We start from the raw sequence: 17711 nt of genomic DNA on the forward strand, positions 1-17711 counted from the left end.
GAGGTGAGGAGGGACAGCCAAGGCATAGGGTGGCTTGCGCTGCAGACGACGGCCGTTGACATAAACAGAGACAGCACAGTGCACTGAATGTATTTATTAATAAATCGAAAGACATTGTATATTGTATTTATTAATAAATCGAAAGACATTGTATACTATTGTATTTATTAGGAAAGTGAAAGACTTTGTTTATTTATTAATAAAGTGAGGGATTTTGTTCTGTTTTACTCTTTTTATCTGACGTACATAGTATTATATTATTAATGTAGTACAGAGTTCCCCAAGTCCGGGAACGTAACCACCTTATTACCGTTATTTCTTATGGGAAAAATATGTTTAAATAATGTGTTTTTAATTAACGTGCTCTCCAGGAACATAACCCTCCTGTTAATTGAGAGGTGACTGTGCAGTAACCCTTGTGTTAATTGAGAGGTGACTGTGCAGTATTAACATTTGTATCTATTTATTTATTAAAAATTTTTTCAGGTACGATCGTACATTAGGAGGCTTGGAAATGCAGTTGAGGTTGAGAGATTATTTAGCAAGAAAATTCACTGAAATTAAAAGAACTCCTAATAATGTCTATGACTCTCCAAAGGCCATGGCAAAGCTCTTCAAAGAAGCTGGACGTCTAAAGAAGGTTCTTTCAGCTAACACAGAACATCTTAGTCAGGTTAGTATTTTTTCTCATTTGTTCATTTAGATATATATATATATATATATATATATATATATATATATATATATATATATATATATATATAAAAATAAAATATATTCAGTAATCCTTCAGTTATCTGGATTGTCATTATCTGGAACTTGGCATTATCAGACCACACATGGTCCAGGGACTAAGACCCCATATATATATATATATATATATATATATATATATATATATATATATATATATATATATATATATACATATATATGCATACACACACATACATACATACACACACATACATACATACACAGTAGAGTTGCAGACCTTGATGTTAATCTGTGCATTTAGTTGATCTGAATTAATTTTTCCCGTAAGAGAAAACTGGAAATGGATTAATCCATTCTTGACCACCAGTTATTACCCTAACCTTCCCTTTTTATACAAAACATTACACATAAATTACAATTAAATAAGTTCAGTGTTAAATAACATAGAGTATTAGACACACTTTTTTCATTTTTAAATACAGTGTTCCCCCCCGTATTTGCGGGAGATGTGTACCAAACACCCCCGTGAATAGTTCTAACCCGCGAATAGTTCAAACCACCACTAAAAATGCTTATAACTGCCTATCTTGAAAGTTCAGATACCAAATGTATACCTTTAATAACATCCTACTTCAAATATACCTAAAATTACTAACCTATTACTGCATTAATCTGTGAGGTTATATTATTAATATCATTTCAAAGTCATATTAAACATTTTACCATTGAAAATATATACCTACAGCAAATAACAGAGAGAGAGAGAGAGAGAGAGAGACACCAATGAATGGCAACATCATATATCTGACCATCAAGAGTGAAATTATGAATTATTTCTGAGACAGAGAGAATAATAATGGAGAGAGAGAGAGACAGACAGAGACAGAGACAGAGAGAGAGAATAACTCCTAGACTCCGACTCCTTCCTCCCCTCCACCAATTCGTATATCAAACTCATTTACTCCCCCGCCCACCTTCCTCCAAGTGGATAAAAAGACTGGGAATCGCCATTTTTAGTTAATCTTATTAATATTTGAAAATTAGTTATAAGGTAAATCATTTTTTGTTCATGAAACTTACCTGTCAGATATATATATAGCTGTATTTTCTGAAGTCCGACAGAATTAAAAAAACTTCCGACACACACAGTGGTCGGCCAGGTGGTTAGTACCCATTCCCGCCGCTGGGAGGCGGGTATCAGGAACCATTCCCATTTTCTATTCATAATTTTTCTGTCGCCGGTGCTGAAAACACCTGTTTTCAGTACATCCGGCTTAGGATTTTGGAAACTTCATTGCCGCTAAGTATCCTAATTGTCTTTTGATTTATTTACTTGGATTTGTGGCTAGGCATACGCTATCTTAAATTGATTTAAATTTGTTTCATTTTTGCATAAGATATCTGAATCTAGTTAGGCTAGTTTCAGAGGGTGTTGTCTGCAAAGATAGGGTGTGGCTACCGAAAGCTTCGGTAGATCCGCACTTGGTATGCACGAAGGGTATGGGTCTTGCTTCTTTCTTGAGATTTGTCATGTAAGGAGTGTGAGACTTTGTCTAATTCCGTAAGGAAGACGTATGATTCGTATGTACGCAATTAATTAGTAAACATGTCTAATTCCGTAAGGAAAAAGTATGATTCGTATGTACGTAATTAATCAGTAAACATGTCTATTTCCGTAAGGAAAAAGTATGATTCGTATGTACGCAATTAATCAGTAAACAAAAGTCAGGGTAGTGAACCTGCTAACCTTCCTGTAGACTTTATTTTGCCTAACCCTATAGTATGGCCTACGGGTTATGAATATGTCTGCGAGAGGTGATCGCTCTCCTTCATTGTTGTGAAGAGTGCTACTTCTGTTATTGTTACTCCTAACCCTGTAATGTTGCCTTCGGGCCCTAAAACAGTGTCTGTAGAGGTTATTGCCCTTTCTCTTATACTCTTTCGATTCGTAACTTAGAATCGAAAGTGCTTGCTTTAGAGAGCAATAGTGAAGTGGCTAAGTGCAGTGAAAGTGCCCTTTGTGTAGTGGAGGGTGCGTCAGATCGGCCTTATAACGCCTCTAGGTCTAGACCTCTGTCGGACTCCAAGGACCACAGGGAGAGGGCATGTCGAAAGCCGCAGGAGGGTTACGAGGAACCCCCACCGATCTGGCGTGCCTTCGGCAGTTTCTGATGAAAATCCCCAGACTGCCAAAATGCGTGCACGTGCACGAATCCTGAAGGATTGCTTCTCGTCCTCCGAGGCGTCCTCCCCGCGCAAGGGTTGGAGCTCTCGGAAGGACTCACGCCCTCTAAGAAGCTTTATAGAAGAGGACGCTTCACGTCCCCTCTCTCTCGTTATGCGTTTCAGTGAGAAGTAAGAAGGCGAACGTTGCCTGATCACGTGTACGTCTTTCCACCGAGAAATATGAAAAAGAAGGCAGTTTCTCTCGCTTGTTTTGACGCCTGTCAGGAGCGTGACGCTTTTCTGCACGCTTCTTTTGACGCTCGGCTTGAACGGGACGCTCGGATGGACGCCAGGCGCGCGCCAGTGGACGCCGAGCGCGCGCCAGGACGCCGAGCGTCCTCGCCAGTGGACACCGAGCGCACGCCAGCGCACGCCAGGTTTGTCTCCTGGCTGAGCGTTTCTGTTGAACTCTTCAAGCTCTTGTTTAAGATTTGAGCCTCAAGAATGTGAAGTAAGCAGTGCTTCGGAGGAAGCTTAAAGTGAACAGACAACTTCGTCTTCGAAACCCAGCAAGACCTCGGGTTTCGTGAATTCAAGAGGTCTCTGTCAATATTATATTGCTTTTCGCAAAGGTGGATGGAGTTAAGGAAAGCTCAAGGGAAGATCTAGTTTTCTCTACCGCAGTCAAGACTTTGCGATAAGGCAGTTACGGGTTATGTAAAGGCTCGACGTCCTGCACGTCAGGACTCTCGGCAACGTTCAGTAGGATTCTTGCAAAGGCACTCATCAAAAGGACGCTCTTCAGGAAAGCGCAAGACAGGACTTCCTTTGCCATACTGCCAATAAATTTTAAGCTTTGGCAGGCATTAGTTGTGATACGGGAGAGGAAGCTGGTTGGAGAGTTTCTTCCTCTTCCCAGGATAATTTTGCAAGCTTTTTTAGCCCATCTGAAAGGGTTTTTCAGATGATAGATTTTGTTAGTTTCTAGTCGGGACTACGCTGCCGAATTGAACATCGTCGTTCTACCTGCCGTAAGCCCAGTCTCTTAACAGGATTCTTGCCCCTTCCTCGTTTGAGACGGGAATCGGAAAAATAAAATGCTCGACTTCCTGGATTACGTTTTGTCAATTCAGTGACTTTCCCCCAATGACAATATACTATCGTTTTGTCAAGTAAGTGGGTATCCCCTCATTGACATAATATCTCTTTGTCCCGTAAATGAGTTAGTTCTCATTGACAAACATCTCATTAACTTGATATTGCGTAAGCGAATAAGCTCTTATTGACAAGATTCGGAAGAGCTCTCATTCGTCATTCACAGACTCGTACAAGAAATAGACTTGTAGACTACGTCAATGAACGCTTATGTCCAATAACATAAGAAGCTTGAGCTGTCTGCTTACTATTCTCTAAGTTTTGTTCATGAAACTTGCCTGTCAGATATGTATGTAGCTGTATTTCCGAATTCAGCTATATATATGTCTGCCAGGTAAGTATGAACAAACTTTGTGATATATCATATTTTGCCTTGCGTTATTTTACTACTGGTTGGTTCAAGTCATATACGCTTGCTGTAGTTACCTCTTCGGATGGCAACCGAGAGGTCTGTTGTCTATTATTTTAAGGACATTTAATCGTTACTCCCTGCAGCCTTCCAGGAGTTTCCGATTTATCTTTTACCGTTGTATGGTAGTGTTCTGACGACACAAACGCATCTGTATATTTAGCGTTTTCTGTTTCGCTTAAATATACCAGCTTGAGAATCTCTTTCTGCTCAAAAAATAACGGACCTATTTCTTCGTAGAATAGGGTAGCTGGCAACCCAGACATAAATTAAGAGACGACGTTCGTAAGCTGCTGGCTGCTGCTGTGTCTGTCCTCCAGTCCAACCGAGCCAGTAACAGATCGTGCGCTGTCATGCACGGTAGGTTACGTCTCTCTCTCCTGCGGGATTGACTGACTAACCGTATCTCTGTGCTGGCGGTTACGTCTCTCCTGCGGGATTGACTGCCTAACTGTATCTCTGTCCTACAATCACGGACTTTAGCCTAAGATTGAGGGGATTTCTTACGTGAATGAATAAACGTTGCATTTGTTTTGCCTTACTATGTTCAACAGAGTTATCTCTTAATCCTTTTGGTGCTCGTTACCGCACGGTATAGAACTACAAGTCTACCGCAACATTGCACTTTTATATGCTCTCCTGCTTGGGCAAAGCGCAGCCTTATTAGGGAAGTAAGCATACTCGGGGAGGGAATGGATGAGCTTGCTGGGGACCATTTCCTTCCTGAAGAAGTTTGTTTCCCCGAATAGACTGCAATTCAGACCTCCACAGTTTTTTCCTACCGGGAAACTGAAATATTATTCAAGATCTAGGAATGATTCTGAACATCTCTCAGTGCGTCTATCACCTGAGGTGATAGAAAGAAGGTGCCGGACATCTGGATAGGGTTTCAGATGTCCTGGATCTTAATCTGAAAGAAGTAAAAGCAATTCGGTCGTCCCTCCAGTCCTCGAAACGAGTTTTTGGAACCAGTGGTCCAGATCAACTCTGATATTCCACAGCTCTCTCATATCTTAAGAAGTATCTTCTCTCGGTCCCTGTTCGAGTTTACGAGAAAGAGCCTATTATAACAACAGGCGTAGAATGTAACGATCCTCTAGAGGTTCGTTACAGGATTGCAAAAGTCCGTACGAATCGTCTCGATCGACGGCAGCAACTATTGACTTCCGAGTGGAATCTTTCTTTAGAAGTAAGTTGAGAGTTGTGGAGACTTTAGGGACGCCCTTTCATTCTTCTCTTCAATATGTTGAGGACGAAGAGGCTTCTTCTTCTTTGCTCCCTTATTCTCGATCCGGGATCGGTACCATTAAACGCCATCCTATGATATTGAACGGGGATGGATGTTTAGTCTCCTTTCCCCTTTTTCAATCGCTTAGGAAATGTAATAAGAGGATTTATGACGTCACAGGGAGCGACAATGACGCTGATCGCCCCATGTTGGCCTTCAGGATCTGGATTCACAAGGGGTCCCATCCTTCCTAGTTCACTTTCCAAGGACCTTTCCGAGAGAGTCGGTCTACTCTAAACTCGAAAGGTACCTATAACCTCTCCGCTCTGAGTCTGACTACGTTCAGACTATCGAGATGTTGACAGGAATAAGATTACCGTCTTCCATTTCCGTCTGAAGAAAGGGATAAGCTGGCAGTCACAACTATTAAAGAATACGCAAATATGTTGTTGACGGCCTTTGGGCTCAGAGATTTGCGTCTGTCAAACAACAAAGCCCTTCACGATCTTTGAGTTCTGTGGAATCTCGAAACTCGCTCACCATCTACTTTTTGTCTCACCTGTTTCTCGGAGTCAGACACTCGTGCGAGATCAGGCGACATATAGTAGCCCTGAGTTTCTTGTTGACGAAGTCGGTTGCGTTTATACACCCCCGATGATCGTGTAACATGAGACCAGGTTGGGACTGTCAGGCATTCTTCCTTCGGGACTGAATCGCCTTTTTGCTCCTCGCTCCTTTCTGGTCACCAGAAGCTCGAGTCAGGAGTTGATTCGCTGACGACGTTGGGTTGCGTTGATACACCCCCCCCCCAAGGTTTGCTTAGATTGAATCGCCCAGGCAGTTCCAGACACTCATCCTTCAGCAAAGAATAGTGCCTTATGGTCTTCAGGGTACAGCCTTGCTGTCCTTGATTCGTCTGACTGGTCAACTGGTCGGTCACCTGACTTTAGTACAGACAGACTGACTGTGCATGTCCAGATCGAAGCTTTCAATATGGAACTTGGACGTAGTCTGAAGTTCTTGCTGTCAAAGCATTCGAACCTCTCCTACCTGTTAACTTCTTGCATGTGATCAGGAAGGCCTTCTTCTAACCACCCTAGATACGACAAAGAGGGTTAGTGAGATTTTAAGCCATCGTCACAAGTTTTGGCTTTAGAGAACACAAGGCGGTGTGCTCTCTAAGCCTTCCGTTTTGGCCTAAGAATGGAAACCCGTTTTGTCCTTGGCCAGGGGAGCTTGGAAGCAAGGATGGCACAAATTAGTGGGCAGGAGCCAGAGAGAGTCCTGTGCCCTGTCGGGTCTTTCAAGTTTTATCTACATAAAACTCAAGAAAGTCGAAGTTCATTCGGGCAATCTGCAGTGTTCCGAAAAGACCAGGACTTGCCCATATCGAAGAACAGCCTGGCTTTAGTGTTAAGAAGTTCTTTCAAAAATGCTCCTTCATTGGTTTGTTTTGCAAACCCCAAAGATTTGAAATCTTTTTATCTGAATGCTCACGAGGTGAGGGCGCGGCCTCGGAAGCATTTCAACAGAGCATGGCACTCAGCAACATCCTGAGTACCATGTTTTAGCGAAGCAACTCTGTGTTCACTTCACACTCCCTGCGAGATGTGAAGATGGCAAATGAGATCTGCTGCTCGCTAGGGCCATACGTGTCTGCAGACACAATCTTGGGGGCAAGAAGTACCACTCATCCTATCCTGTAGAAAATGGTTAGGAAGAGCTCTTAATTTAGTTGTTGAGTCGCCGACAACGGCGACTTCTTAACTCTTAAGCCTTAGTTAACACACCTTAACTTTGGCTAGGTTGGTCAGGTGGTGATATATATATTTATATATACATATTTATTTTACTTCTTACCCCTCATGGTATGGTCAATATGGTCTAGTCACATTGTGGTCACGCCCCCGTTGACAGATCATCTGGAGTGCACCAGCTTTATAGGTCTCTACCTTGCTGGCAACTCTAGTAAAGCAGAAGCAGACTTGGGTGACAGTAATCACGAAGTCAGCTATGCTAACAGGTGGAACCAAGATGTCAAATTCATCTGCATGCATTTTGTTTCCCAAAAATATCATTCTATTCTGTCCCTTCCCACCTCCAACGGTGGGATTCAGCTATATATATATCTGACAGGTAAGTTTCATGAACAAAATGATATTGTTATGATACAATAAAGTTTGTTCATACTTACTTGGCAGATATATATAATCAAGTACCCACCCACAATAAAAATTATGAATAGAAAATGGGAATGGTTCCTGATACCCGCCTCCCAGCGGCGGGAATGGGTACTAACCACCTGGCCGACCACTGCGTGTGTCGGAAGTTTTTTAAATTCTGTCGGACTTCAGAAAATACAGCTATATATATATCTGCCAGGTAAGTATGAACAAACTTTATTGTATCATAACAATATCATATTTACACTACAAAACAAATAAATATACGTAAGAGTAAGAGAGCGAGAGAGAGAATGTTATTGTTACTGTTTAATCTCATTAAACTTAATATTATTTGTAAACTAGTACTGTATATTATTATTTTACCATAAAATGTAGTAATGTCCTTAAAGATATATTTATACATACACTTCCAGCCCAAACAGAGGGCGAAAGTTACCACTAGGACATACTAGTATCTCGTGTGGCAAGAGAGAGAGAGAGAGAGAGGGTTATCCTTATTTAAAAGAGTGAAATGGATAGATTATTGTACTTCTTTAAAATACTATCACATATGAATTTTGAATATAGTTATATTACTATTATTATTATTATGTGAAAATATTAATAAACATTCACATGTACCATAGAAATTCTCTCATCTCAGTAAAAGAGAGAGAGAGAGAGAGAGAGAGAGAGAGAGAGAGAGAGAGAGAGAGAGAGAGAGAGAGTGAGTTAGTTTACATGATCCTGAGATATGACAACACAGTTGTTGGACCCCAGCCAACTCAGCTTGCTACTGGAGTTCAAAGAGAAAGATGCTGGGTATAGTGCATTTTCTTTCATTCTTACATAATTCTTTTTATTTATAAACAATCTTGCTAATTCACTTTAGTGTTTTCTTTAATGAATTTATATTATTGCTGTTTACATTAATATTGATATTTGAAAATTAGTAAATCATCATCCAAAAAACATACATCTCTGTAAAAGAGAGAGAGAGAGAGAGAGAGATTATGGTAGTATTTGTAAAATACTTTCACATATGATTTTTGTAATTACAGTTATTATTATTATTATTATTATTATTATTATTATTATTTTAAATTTTATTATCATCATCCTATGAAAATATTAATAAACATATTATACATAGTGTACCATAAAAATCTCTCATCTCAGTAAGAGAGAGAGAGAGAGAGAGAGAGACCTGGAGTTCGAAAGAAAGATGCGTGAAGACTGGGATTTCCTTCATTCTTACATAATTTTTCAAATTTATAAACTAAAATCTTACTAATTCACTTTAGTATTTTCTTTATTGAAGTGATTGCTCTTTACATTAATATTAATATTTGAAAATTAGTAAATCATTTATCATACAAAAAGCATATATCTCTGTAAGAGAGAGAGAGAGAGAGAATTATTAGTTATGTGATATCATTTAATCTTATTAAACTTACTAATACAGTATTGATCAATATTAACCCTCTTACGCCGGAGCGGTAAATAAAAATTTGTCTCCCGTGTGCCGGAGACGTTTCAGAGTGAGCGCGGAAGCAGAAAAAATATTTTTTTTCAAAAAATCACAGCGCGCTTAGTTTTCAAGATTAAGAGTTCATTTTTGGCTCCTTTTTTTATCATTGCCTGAAGTTTAGTATGCAACCATCAGAAAGGAAAAAAATTATCATTATCATATATAAATAATGCGATATATGATAGCGCAAAAACAAAATTTCATATATAATTGTATTCAAATTGCGCTGTGCGCAAAACGGTTAAAGGTAAACAAGTTACTTTTTTTTTTTGTAATGACCCTAAATTGCGATCATTTTGGTATTATAACACATTGTTAAAACCGATAAAAGCAACACAGAGAAAATATTATCACAAAATAATGCATGAATTCGTAACACGCGGACGTAAACAAATATTTTTTTCAAAAATTCACCATAAATCTAAATATTGTCCTAGAGACTTCCAATTTCTTTCAAAATGAAGACAAATGATTGAATATTACTATACTGTAAGAGTATTAGCTTACAATTGCAGTTTTCGACCATATCTGACGAGTTAAAGTTGACCGAATGTCGATTTTTTTATATATATATTTTTTATATGCAATTATTTCGGAAATAAGAAAAGCTACAACCTTCAAATATTTTTCGTTTTATTCTAAATGAAATTGCGCACATTTTCATATATAAAACTCTATGAAATGCCTAATATGAAACGGAGCAAATATTCCGAGAATGGGACGTACGTATTTCGGAGATTTGTGGCGGAGAATCCGCGCGCGGAGGGAAGGAAAGATTTTTTTTAAATTCACCATAAATCTAAATATTTTGCTAGAGACTTTGAATTTGTTTCAAGATGAAGATAAATGACTGAATATTACTAGACTGTAAGAGTTTTTAGCTTACAATTGCGTTTTCGACCATTTCGGTAGAGTCAAAGTTGACCGAACGTGGTTTTTTTTCTATCGTGATTTATATGCAAATATTTCAAAAATGAGAAAAGCTACAACCTTCAACTATTTTTTGTTGTATTCTACATGAAATTGCAAACATTTTCATATATAAAACTTTATGTAACGGCTAATTTAAAATGGTGCAAACATTACCACAATCGCATGTATGATTTTTTCGGAAGAGTTACCGTGCGGACGTAAAGAAAATGTTATTTTTTTCATAAATTCACCATAAATCGAAATATTGTGCTAGAGACTTCCAATTTGTTTCAAAATGAAGGTAAATGCTTGAATATTACTAGAATATAAGCGTTTTAGCTTACATTTGCGTTTTTCGACCATTTCGGTAGAGGCAAAGTTGACCGAAGGTTGAAATTTTGGCAATTATCATTATTTATATGAAAATATCTCAAAACTGATAAAAGCTACAACCATGGGTTGTTTTTAGTTATATTGTGCATGAAATTGCGCATGTTTTCCATATATAAAACTTTATAACGCTAATTTTTAAAATGGTGCAAACATTACCACAATCGCATGTATGATTTTTTTCGGAAGAGTTACCGCGCGGATGTAAGGAAAAAGTTTTTTCATAAATTCACCATAAATCGAAATATTGTGCTAGAGACTTCCAATTAGTTGCAAAATTAAGGTAAATGATTGAATATTACTAGAATTTAAGCGTTTTAGCTTACAATTGCGTTTTTTGACCATTTCGGTAGAGTCAAAGTTGACCGAAGGTTGAAATTTTGGCACTTATCGTTATTTATATGAAAATATCTCAAAACTGATGAAAGCTACAATCATGAGTATTTTATTGTTGTATTCTACATAAAAATGCGCACATTTTCATATATAATACTTCATGTAACGGCTAATTTACAATGGTACAAAAATTATGTCAAAGTGACTAAATAATTTCCGAGATGTGTCACAGATACATTTTAGTGCGGCAAGAAAGAAATTCACGCTTGCACGCCTGCGTTACGATTGTAAACAAAACAACACCTTGATCCGTGAACTCCCAGCATCCCCCAAGGCGCGTGATTCAAAAGTTTTAGGCTGGTAGGCCTATAAGTATTTTTCCGCGAATTTTAAAAAAAACTTTTGAGTCAAAAAAAACTGTAAGTCGACGTAAAATACGTCCATCGGCACACGGGAGACAAAAAATCGCGTAAAATAGTCCAATCGTCGTAAGAGGGTTAATACTTTGAAATTAGTAAATCATTTTTGTATAATAAAGGGATTTTGACAAAGGAAAAATCAATTTCTGGGGGAAGACCTGTGTCGCCCGGGGAAAAATCCCTGTAGCTCATTTTTCAAGTATAAATATATCCTAAATATACCAGAGAAAAAGCTTACATGGTATGCTGAAGTTACTACCCTCAGCACGAGCACCCCGAAGGGTGTCTGTATAAGTAAAGGGGCGAAGTGGTTACTATTCACAGATCCTCTGCCACTTAAAAGATTCCCTCTTCAAAATCCCTCTGCGGTGGGAGCCGTTCCAAGCATCCCCCGCCTCACCCTCCACTCGCTACTACTACTAATACCCACGCTCAACCTCATTCCTGGAATATACCTCCAGGCTTGGATTGGCCAAGGGTGGGGGAGAGTAAGGCGAAAGAGAAAAAGGGCTGGGTTCACCGGGCGACGCAGGTCTTCCCCCAGAAATAGATTTTTCCTTCGTCAAAATCCCTTTTCTGGGTTCGACCTGTGTCTGCCGGTGAAGACATAAGAGAATTCCATCCAAGCCAAATAGAAAACAAACCAGTATAACAATGGAGGTTAATAAAAACCTTAGGTTTCATTGAGATTGAATTTAATGACTAAACTTAATGTAGAAAATAAACTTATATACTACTTAAAGTATGGCTTAAACTATAAGTTAAGAGTAATATTTACAAGAACTGGTAATACTAAAGTACAACATGGTACCCAAAGTAACTGGACGGATATGTACAGATTGGACGTAAATTAATCATGGCTTTATGACCAATATCACAGTAATATATAAGTTCCGAGGGCAAGATGGCCAAGGACCAGCCCGGCCCGGAAGAGATAGTTGGTGGGGAATACTACGCGAGTCAGGCAAGAAGGAGAGAGTATTAGGGTGGGAAATAGAAGGGTTAGAAGGAAGTCTATAAAGCACAATTATTCTGGGGAAACTATGCTTCCCGCTGCCACTGTTGGGAATTTAAGGTACTCTATATTTTTGAGATAGTGGCGTTTAAATACTGCTGGAGATTTCCAACCCGTATACTTCTTTAGGTCCTCAAAGTTCATGTTTTGAAAATAGTTAATAGTGGTGGCTACTGCCCGGATGTCATGGACATGTGGGACTGAATCCGGTTGGCTTGTTTTAATAAAGTATAGTATTTGTTGCCTAATACCTTTCAGAGAAATTGTCCCACCTTTCTCTCTAATAAACAGAGGGCCTGAAGTCTTTTGAGAAGTCCTGGCTAGGAAGGATTTTAGTGTATTAACTGGACACAATGATGTGTCCTGCATAATGGGGGAGAATTTTTCAAGGAGTCCACCTGTTCTGTGGGTCTCTCGTTTTTAGCCAGAAATTGCTGATCGGGTGATAGGAGGACTTCACCTGATGGGAGAAATTCAATATGGCCTGGATTCCTGGAGAGAGCCGAGAGTTCAGATATTCTGGCTCCTGAGGCTAGGGCCATTAAAAAATTATTGTCTTCCTAAGAAGGGTGGTTTAGATATGGGCATGCCTCATTGTTAGAGTCCGAGCAAGTCTAAGGACATCATTCAGGAACCAGGAGACCGACTGGGGGCGATCTGCTGGTCTCAAGCGGGCGCATGCTCTAGAAATCGAGAAGTATGCATCTGATAGGTTAATATTAAAACCTACCTGGAAAAAAAATCTTCCGTAATGCTGATTTTACCGTAGTAATGGTACTGGCGGCTAGACCCTTCTCGAAGAGAGATCTAAAAAATGAGATGGCCAAATTTGTGGTCATCTCGTGAGCATCTGAGTCCTTCAGAAAGTTAGCTAATTTCGTTAACTGCTGAATCGTATTGTCTGACCGTTGAATCCCTCTTGTCTGATTCATAAAAGATATTTAAAGGGTCAATGCTTGCATCCTTCTGCGTGCAAACTTCATGAAGTCCATAAAGTTAGGGCACTCAGAATTCTTGAGGAAGCTGACACAGTCTGAGTTTGTACTACAGTAAGTCCTCGGGTTACGCTGGTCTCGACTTACGATGTTTCGTGGTTACGAACGCGCCCCCATAAAAATATAAAAAATAATATTTTGCGTCGTTCCGTCTTACGCGGTTTAGCGTCGTAAGCAACGTAAACAAACGCGAACTAGTTCCGGGCGCACGGCGGAAGAATACGCTTTGTGGGGGAGAGGACGGCGTCGCTTCGCTACGCTCATTCCTCGCCCATACGCCATTTTGGTTGTTTACACTGCCTCTCTCTCCTCGTGTTGTCTCGTTTTTGTAACTTTTTGCTCTTTGTTATGGCTCCCAAGCGCAAGGCGGACTCTTCTGATGGTAGTGCATCGAAGAAAAGAAAGGCCATCACCATGGAAATTAAAGTGGACATTATAAAGCGATCTGAGAAGGGAGAAACGCCAACAAACATTGGCCGCTCGCTTGGCCTTAGCCGTTCGACCGTTGCTACCATTATCAAAGATAAAGAGCGCATCGTTGAACATGTGAAAGGATCTGCTCCTATGAAAGCGACAGTGATAACTAAGCAGCGTAGTGGTCTAATAATTGAATCACCTGCCTCAGCATCTCCAGCAACTTCTGGAGGTTCTTTTTCTCTTCACTAACCTCCCCCAGTCTCTCCAGCACCGCAGCTTCCTCTCCAGTGTGCAAGCCAATCAAACTAATAAAGGTAAGGAATTGTTCTCTCGTTGTTATTGATAGGTATTTACATTAAATCATGTGGTATTTTTCAATGTTCCGACTTACGCTGAAAATCGTGTTACGACGCATCGTAAGAACGGATCAACATCGTAACTCGAGGACCCCCTGTACCTGCATCGATTCCGGATGGGGGATCCGTTTGGGCCTGAGATTCAGTTCTAGAAGAAGTGGATACCAGTTGCTCTTTGGCCAGTCGGGTGCTACTAAGGCTACCTGGCCTGTGAAGGATCTTAGTTTGTGTAAGACCTTCATCAGAAGATTCACTGGTGGATAAAGGTAGATTTTCTGCCAGTTGTTCCATTCTATGGACATTGCGTCTATGGCGAATGCTAGTGGGTCTAGGTTGGGAGCCACGTAGCAGGGTAGTTTGTGGTTGGCTTCCGTGGCAAAAAGGTCTACTTGAAGGCCCTGGATTTGATTGCCAATCCACCGGAAGGAATCTGCGTCCAGTGACCACTCCGACTCCAGCGGAGTTGTCCTGGACAGTGAATCCGCAACTACATTCCTCACTCCTGCTAGGTGAACTGCTGATAGGTGCCATTGGTTCTTTTCTGCCAGCAAGAAAATCGCCAGAAGAACGTGATTCAACTTGCTTGACCTGGAGCTGCCTCTGTTTATGCAGTGGACTACTACTAAACTGTCCGAGACCAGTCTTATATGTTTCTTCTTGGCCGGAGACAGACGTTTCAGGGTCAAGAACACTGCCATTGCCTCCAGGATATTGATATGAAACTGGCGGAATGTCTCCGACCATGTTCCTTGTACCTTTCTGTGCTGAGAATACCCTCCCCACCCACTTAGGGATGCATCCGTGTGGATAGTTAAAGACGGAGGAGGGAACTGAAGAGGTAGTGACTTGGACAGGTTCCGGTGATCTGTCCAAGGACGGAGCCTCTTTGTCAGAATAGGCGAAATCACTGAAGACCTGTCTCTGAGTCTGATATTGGCTCTTGATCTCCAGACCCGATTGATATCTTTCAATCTGGCCTTTAACAGGATGTCCGTCACGGACGCGAACTGCAGCGAACCTAGAATCCTTTCTTGGGGCCGGCAAGAAGCTTTCTTGCTCTTTAGAAAACGCTTCGTGGCTTTTGCTATCTCTTTTGCCTTCTTGATTGGGAGAGATAGCTCGTGTCTGTTCAGGTCCCATTGGATTCCCAGCCACTGGAAATGAGAAGCTGGGGTGAGCCTGGATTTCTCCCTGTTTATCTGGAATCCTAGTGATTCCAGAAACTGCATCACCTTGTATGTTGATCTGAGGCATTCCTCGACGCTGGTTGCCCAAATGAGCCAGTTGTCTAGGTAAGCTACCAACAGAATGCCCCTCGTCCTGAGAACTTGTACTATCGTTTCTCCTAATTTGGTAAATATTCTGGGCGCAATGTTGAGCCCGAACGGCATGACACTGAATGAGTAAACCTGCTTCCCTAGTTTGAACCCTAGGTACGGAGAGAAGTTCCTTGCTACCGGAACGTGATAGTAGGCATCTGTAAGATCGATAGAGGTGGTGACGGCCCCATGGGGAAGTAAGGTCCGAACCTGCGAGGTGGTCAGCATGCGGAACTTGTCGCAGCGAATGTACGAGTGGAGACGGGACAAGTCCAGAATCACTCTTCTTTTGCCTGAGTCCTTCTTGGGGACACTGAACAGACGTCCCTGAAATTTTATGCGCCCCACTTTCTTTATTGCTTTCTTCTGGAGGAGGTCCTTGGTATAGTCTATCAGGTCCCACCGTAGGCTTTTGATAAAAGGTGACTGGTGGAGGAGGCCCTTTCTCCCAACTCCACCCTGAGCCTTTCGAGACTATACTGTGGGCCCATGGACTGAAGGTCCAATGGTCCCGGAAAAAATACAGCCTCCCTCCTACCTGCGGACCCTCACTGGTTGGGTGCAGGTCTGGAGCCTCTGCCTCCACGGAAGCCTCTTCCTCTTGCTCCGCCACGTAGTCGTGGGCCACCTCTGGCTCGACTACTTCCGGCATGCCTACTATAGGAGCGAAAGAGATCTCTCGCTTCATAGGTAGGGTTAAAGACCGGGGAAGTTACTATAGCCGAAGAGGTAGATGGCTGTGAGGCTGACGGAGTTTGCACTAAGACAAACTGCTGTTGGGGGTGTGCTTTCGAGGTGGAAGGTTTTCCGACCTGGGAAACTGGCACTGCTTGTAAAATTGCTTGTGGCTGAGAGCCCTGGTAAGGGTTATATCTCCTTGCCTTCTTCTTGGTTTTAGATTGGTGTCCGGACCCTTCGAACTGACGTTTGAAGGGGAGACCCCAGCGAACCCGAAGACATGTGCCCTGGATGCCTCCTGGAGGATGTTGGTAACTTCCTCCTTTGGGAAAAGGTTTTCTCCCCAGATAGAAGGACCTGATGAGCCTATTGCGCTCATGTTTTATGGAGGCACCCGCTAAAGACGTGCTTCCTACAAGCGCGCCTAGCCACAGCGAAATCTTACAGGTCTGCCTGGAACGTTTGTAAAAGCGCCTTAGTCAGAACCCTGAATGCTTGCTCCCTCATTAGTGGACGCTACCAACTCCGCCGCAGTGACGGAGTTGATAGACCTTGCCAGTCTGGTCTTTGCCTTGAACTCCGTTTTCACTAGGTGATCCGGAATCCTAGGCAATCTCTCGGAAAACAGGTCGGAAGCACGGTCCGGGTCGAGATTACCTGTGTAACGTCGCCGGAGCGTCCTTCCAAAAGTCTGGTCCAGTTGGAAGAGAAGGGAGGTACCTCCGTCTCCCTCAATACTGGAAGCGGCTTGTCCTCTGCCGCAGCTTGTAGTGTTTAAATCCGCCACCTTAGATGTGCATGGTGACGGAACGCCGTCGGGGTCACAAACATCGTGAAGAGCCTTTATGTGGCGTTAAACTTCGTGTTAATGCAACCCCATTTGGACAAGGTGCGGACCCCAGGTGTTTTGAGCCTGCTCTCCTCGGAAGATAACCGTCTCCTTGGGACTTTATCTACCCAGGACCAGCGCATGTTGGGCCAGTCTCACAAACCCAGGGAATGGGAATTGGGTTGGAGACCTGGAGGAAAACAACTCAAAGTCTCAATCGGCCGGTTCCACATCCTTCAATAGTAAGTTTTCCCGTCCAAGAACGGGGCATGAAGTGCTAACCTCCAAGGATTCTCCTTATCAAAGGGAGGAAGCTTGGAAGCGTCCAGCACCATCATAGACAGCGCCGGAGTACCGGAGTGAAGGAGGCCGGAAAGATCCTCCAAAGGTTTTATCCTCTCGGTCAGAAACGTAAACGCCTGACCGGGGGCATCCGGGACTGAGGCGAGACGCATTGCCTCAAGCCTTTGATCTATGACCCCACTAACCTTCGACAACAGAAGGCTAGTGAAGGCTTCTAGATCAACACAGACTCCGCCGCCCTAGGGACGGTGGACTGTAAACCTATTCCCGCAGTAGGGGAAGGGTTTAGGGCCAGCACAGGCGTTTGAGTGGAAGGTCGACGGCTGTGGGGCCGAGGACGACCGACGATCCGTCGCCGCTGGCGGAGCTGG

At 42.0% G+C, this 17711-nt stretch overlaps 1 protein-coding gene across 1 annotated transcript in view; it reads left to right on the plus strand.

The window, feature by feature from the left end:
- LOC135225788 (hypoxia up-regulated protein 1-like) overlaps window positions 1-17711 on the plus strand; it is a gene marked incomplete in the record, with an annotated part of 558991 nt that overhangs the window by 186845 nt on the left and 354435 nt on the right. The window contains 1 exon segment of the mRNA XM_064265268.1: window positions 487-673. Within this exon segment, the coding sequence (XP_064121338.1) occupies window positions 487-673 (187 nt within the window).

Source organism: Macrobrachium nipponense, chromosome 13, assembly GCF_015104395.2.
Source record: "Macrobrachium nipponense isolate FS-2020 chromosome 13, ASM1510439v2, whole genome shotgun sequence".
Taxonomy (NCBI): domain Eukaryota; kingdom Metazoa; phylum Arthropoda; class Malacostraca; order Decapoda; family Palaemonidae; genus Macrobrachium; species Macrobrachium nipponense.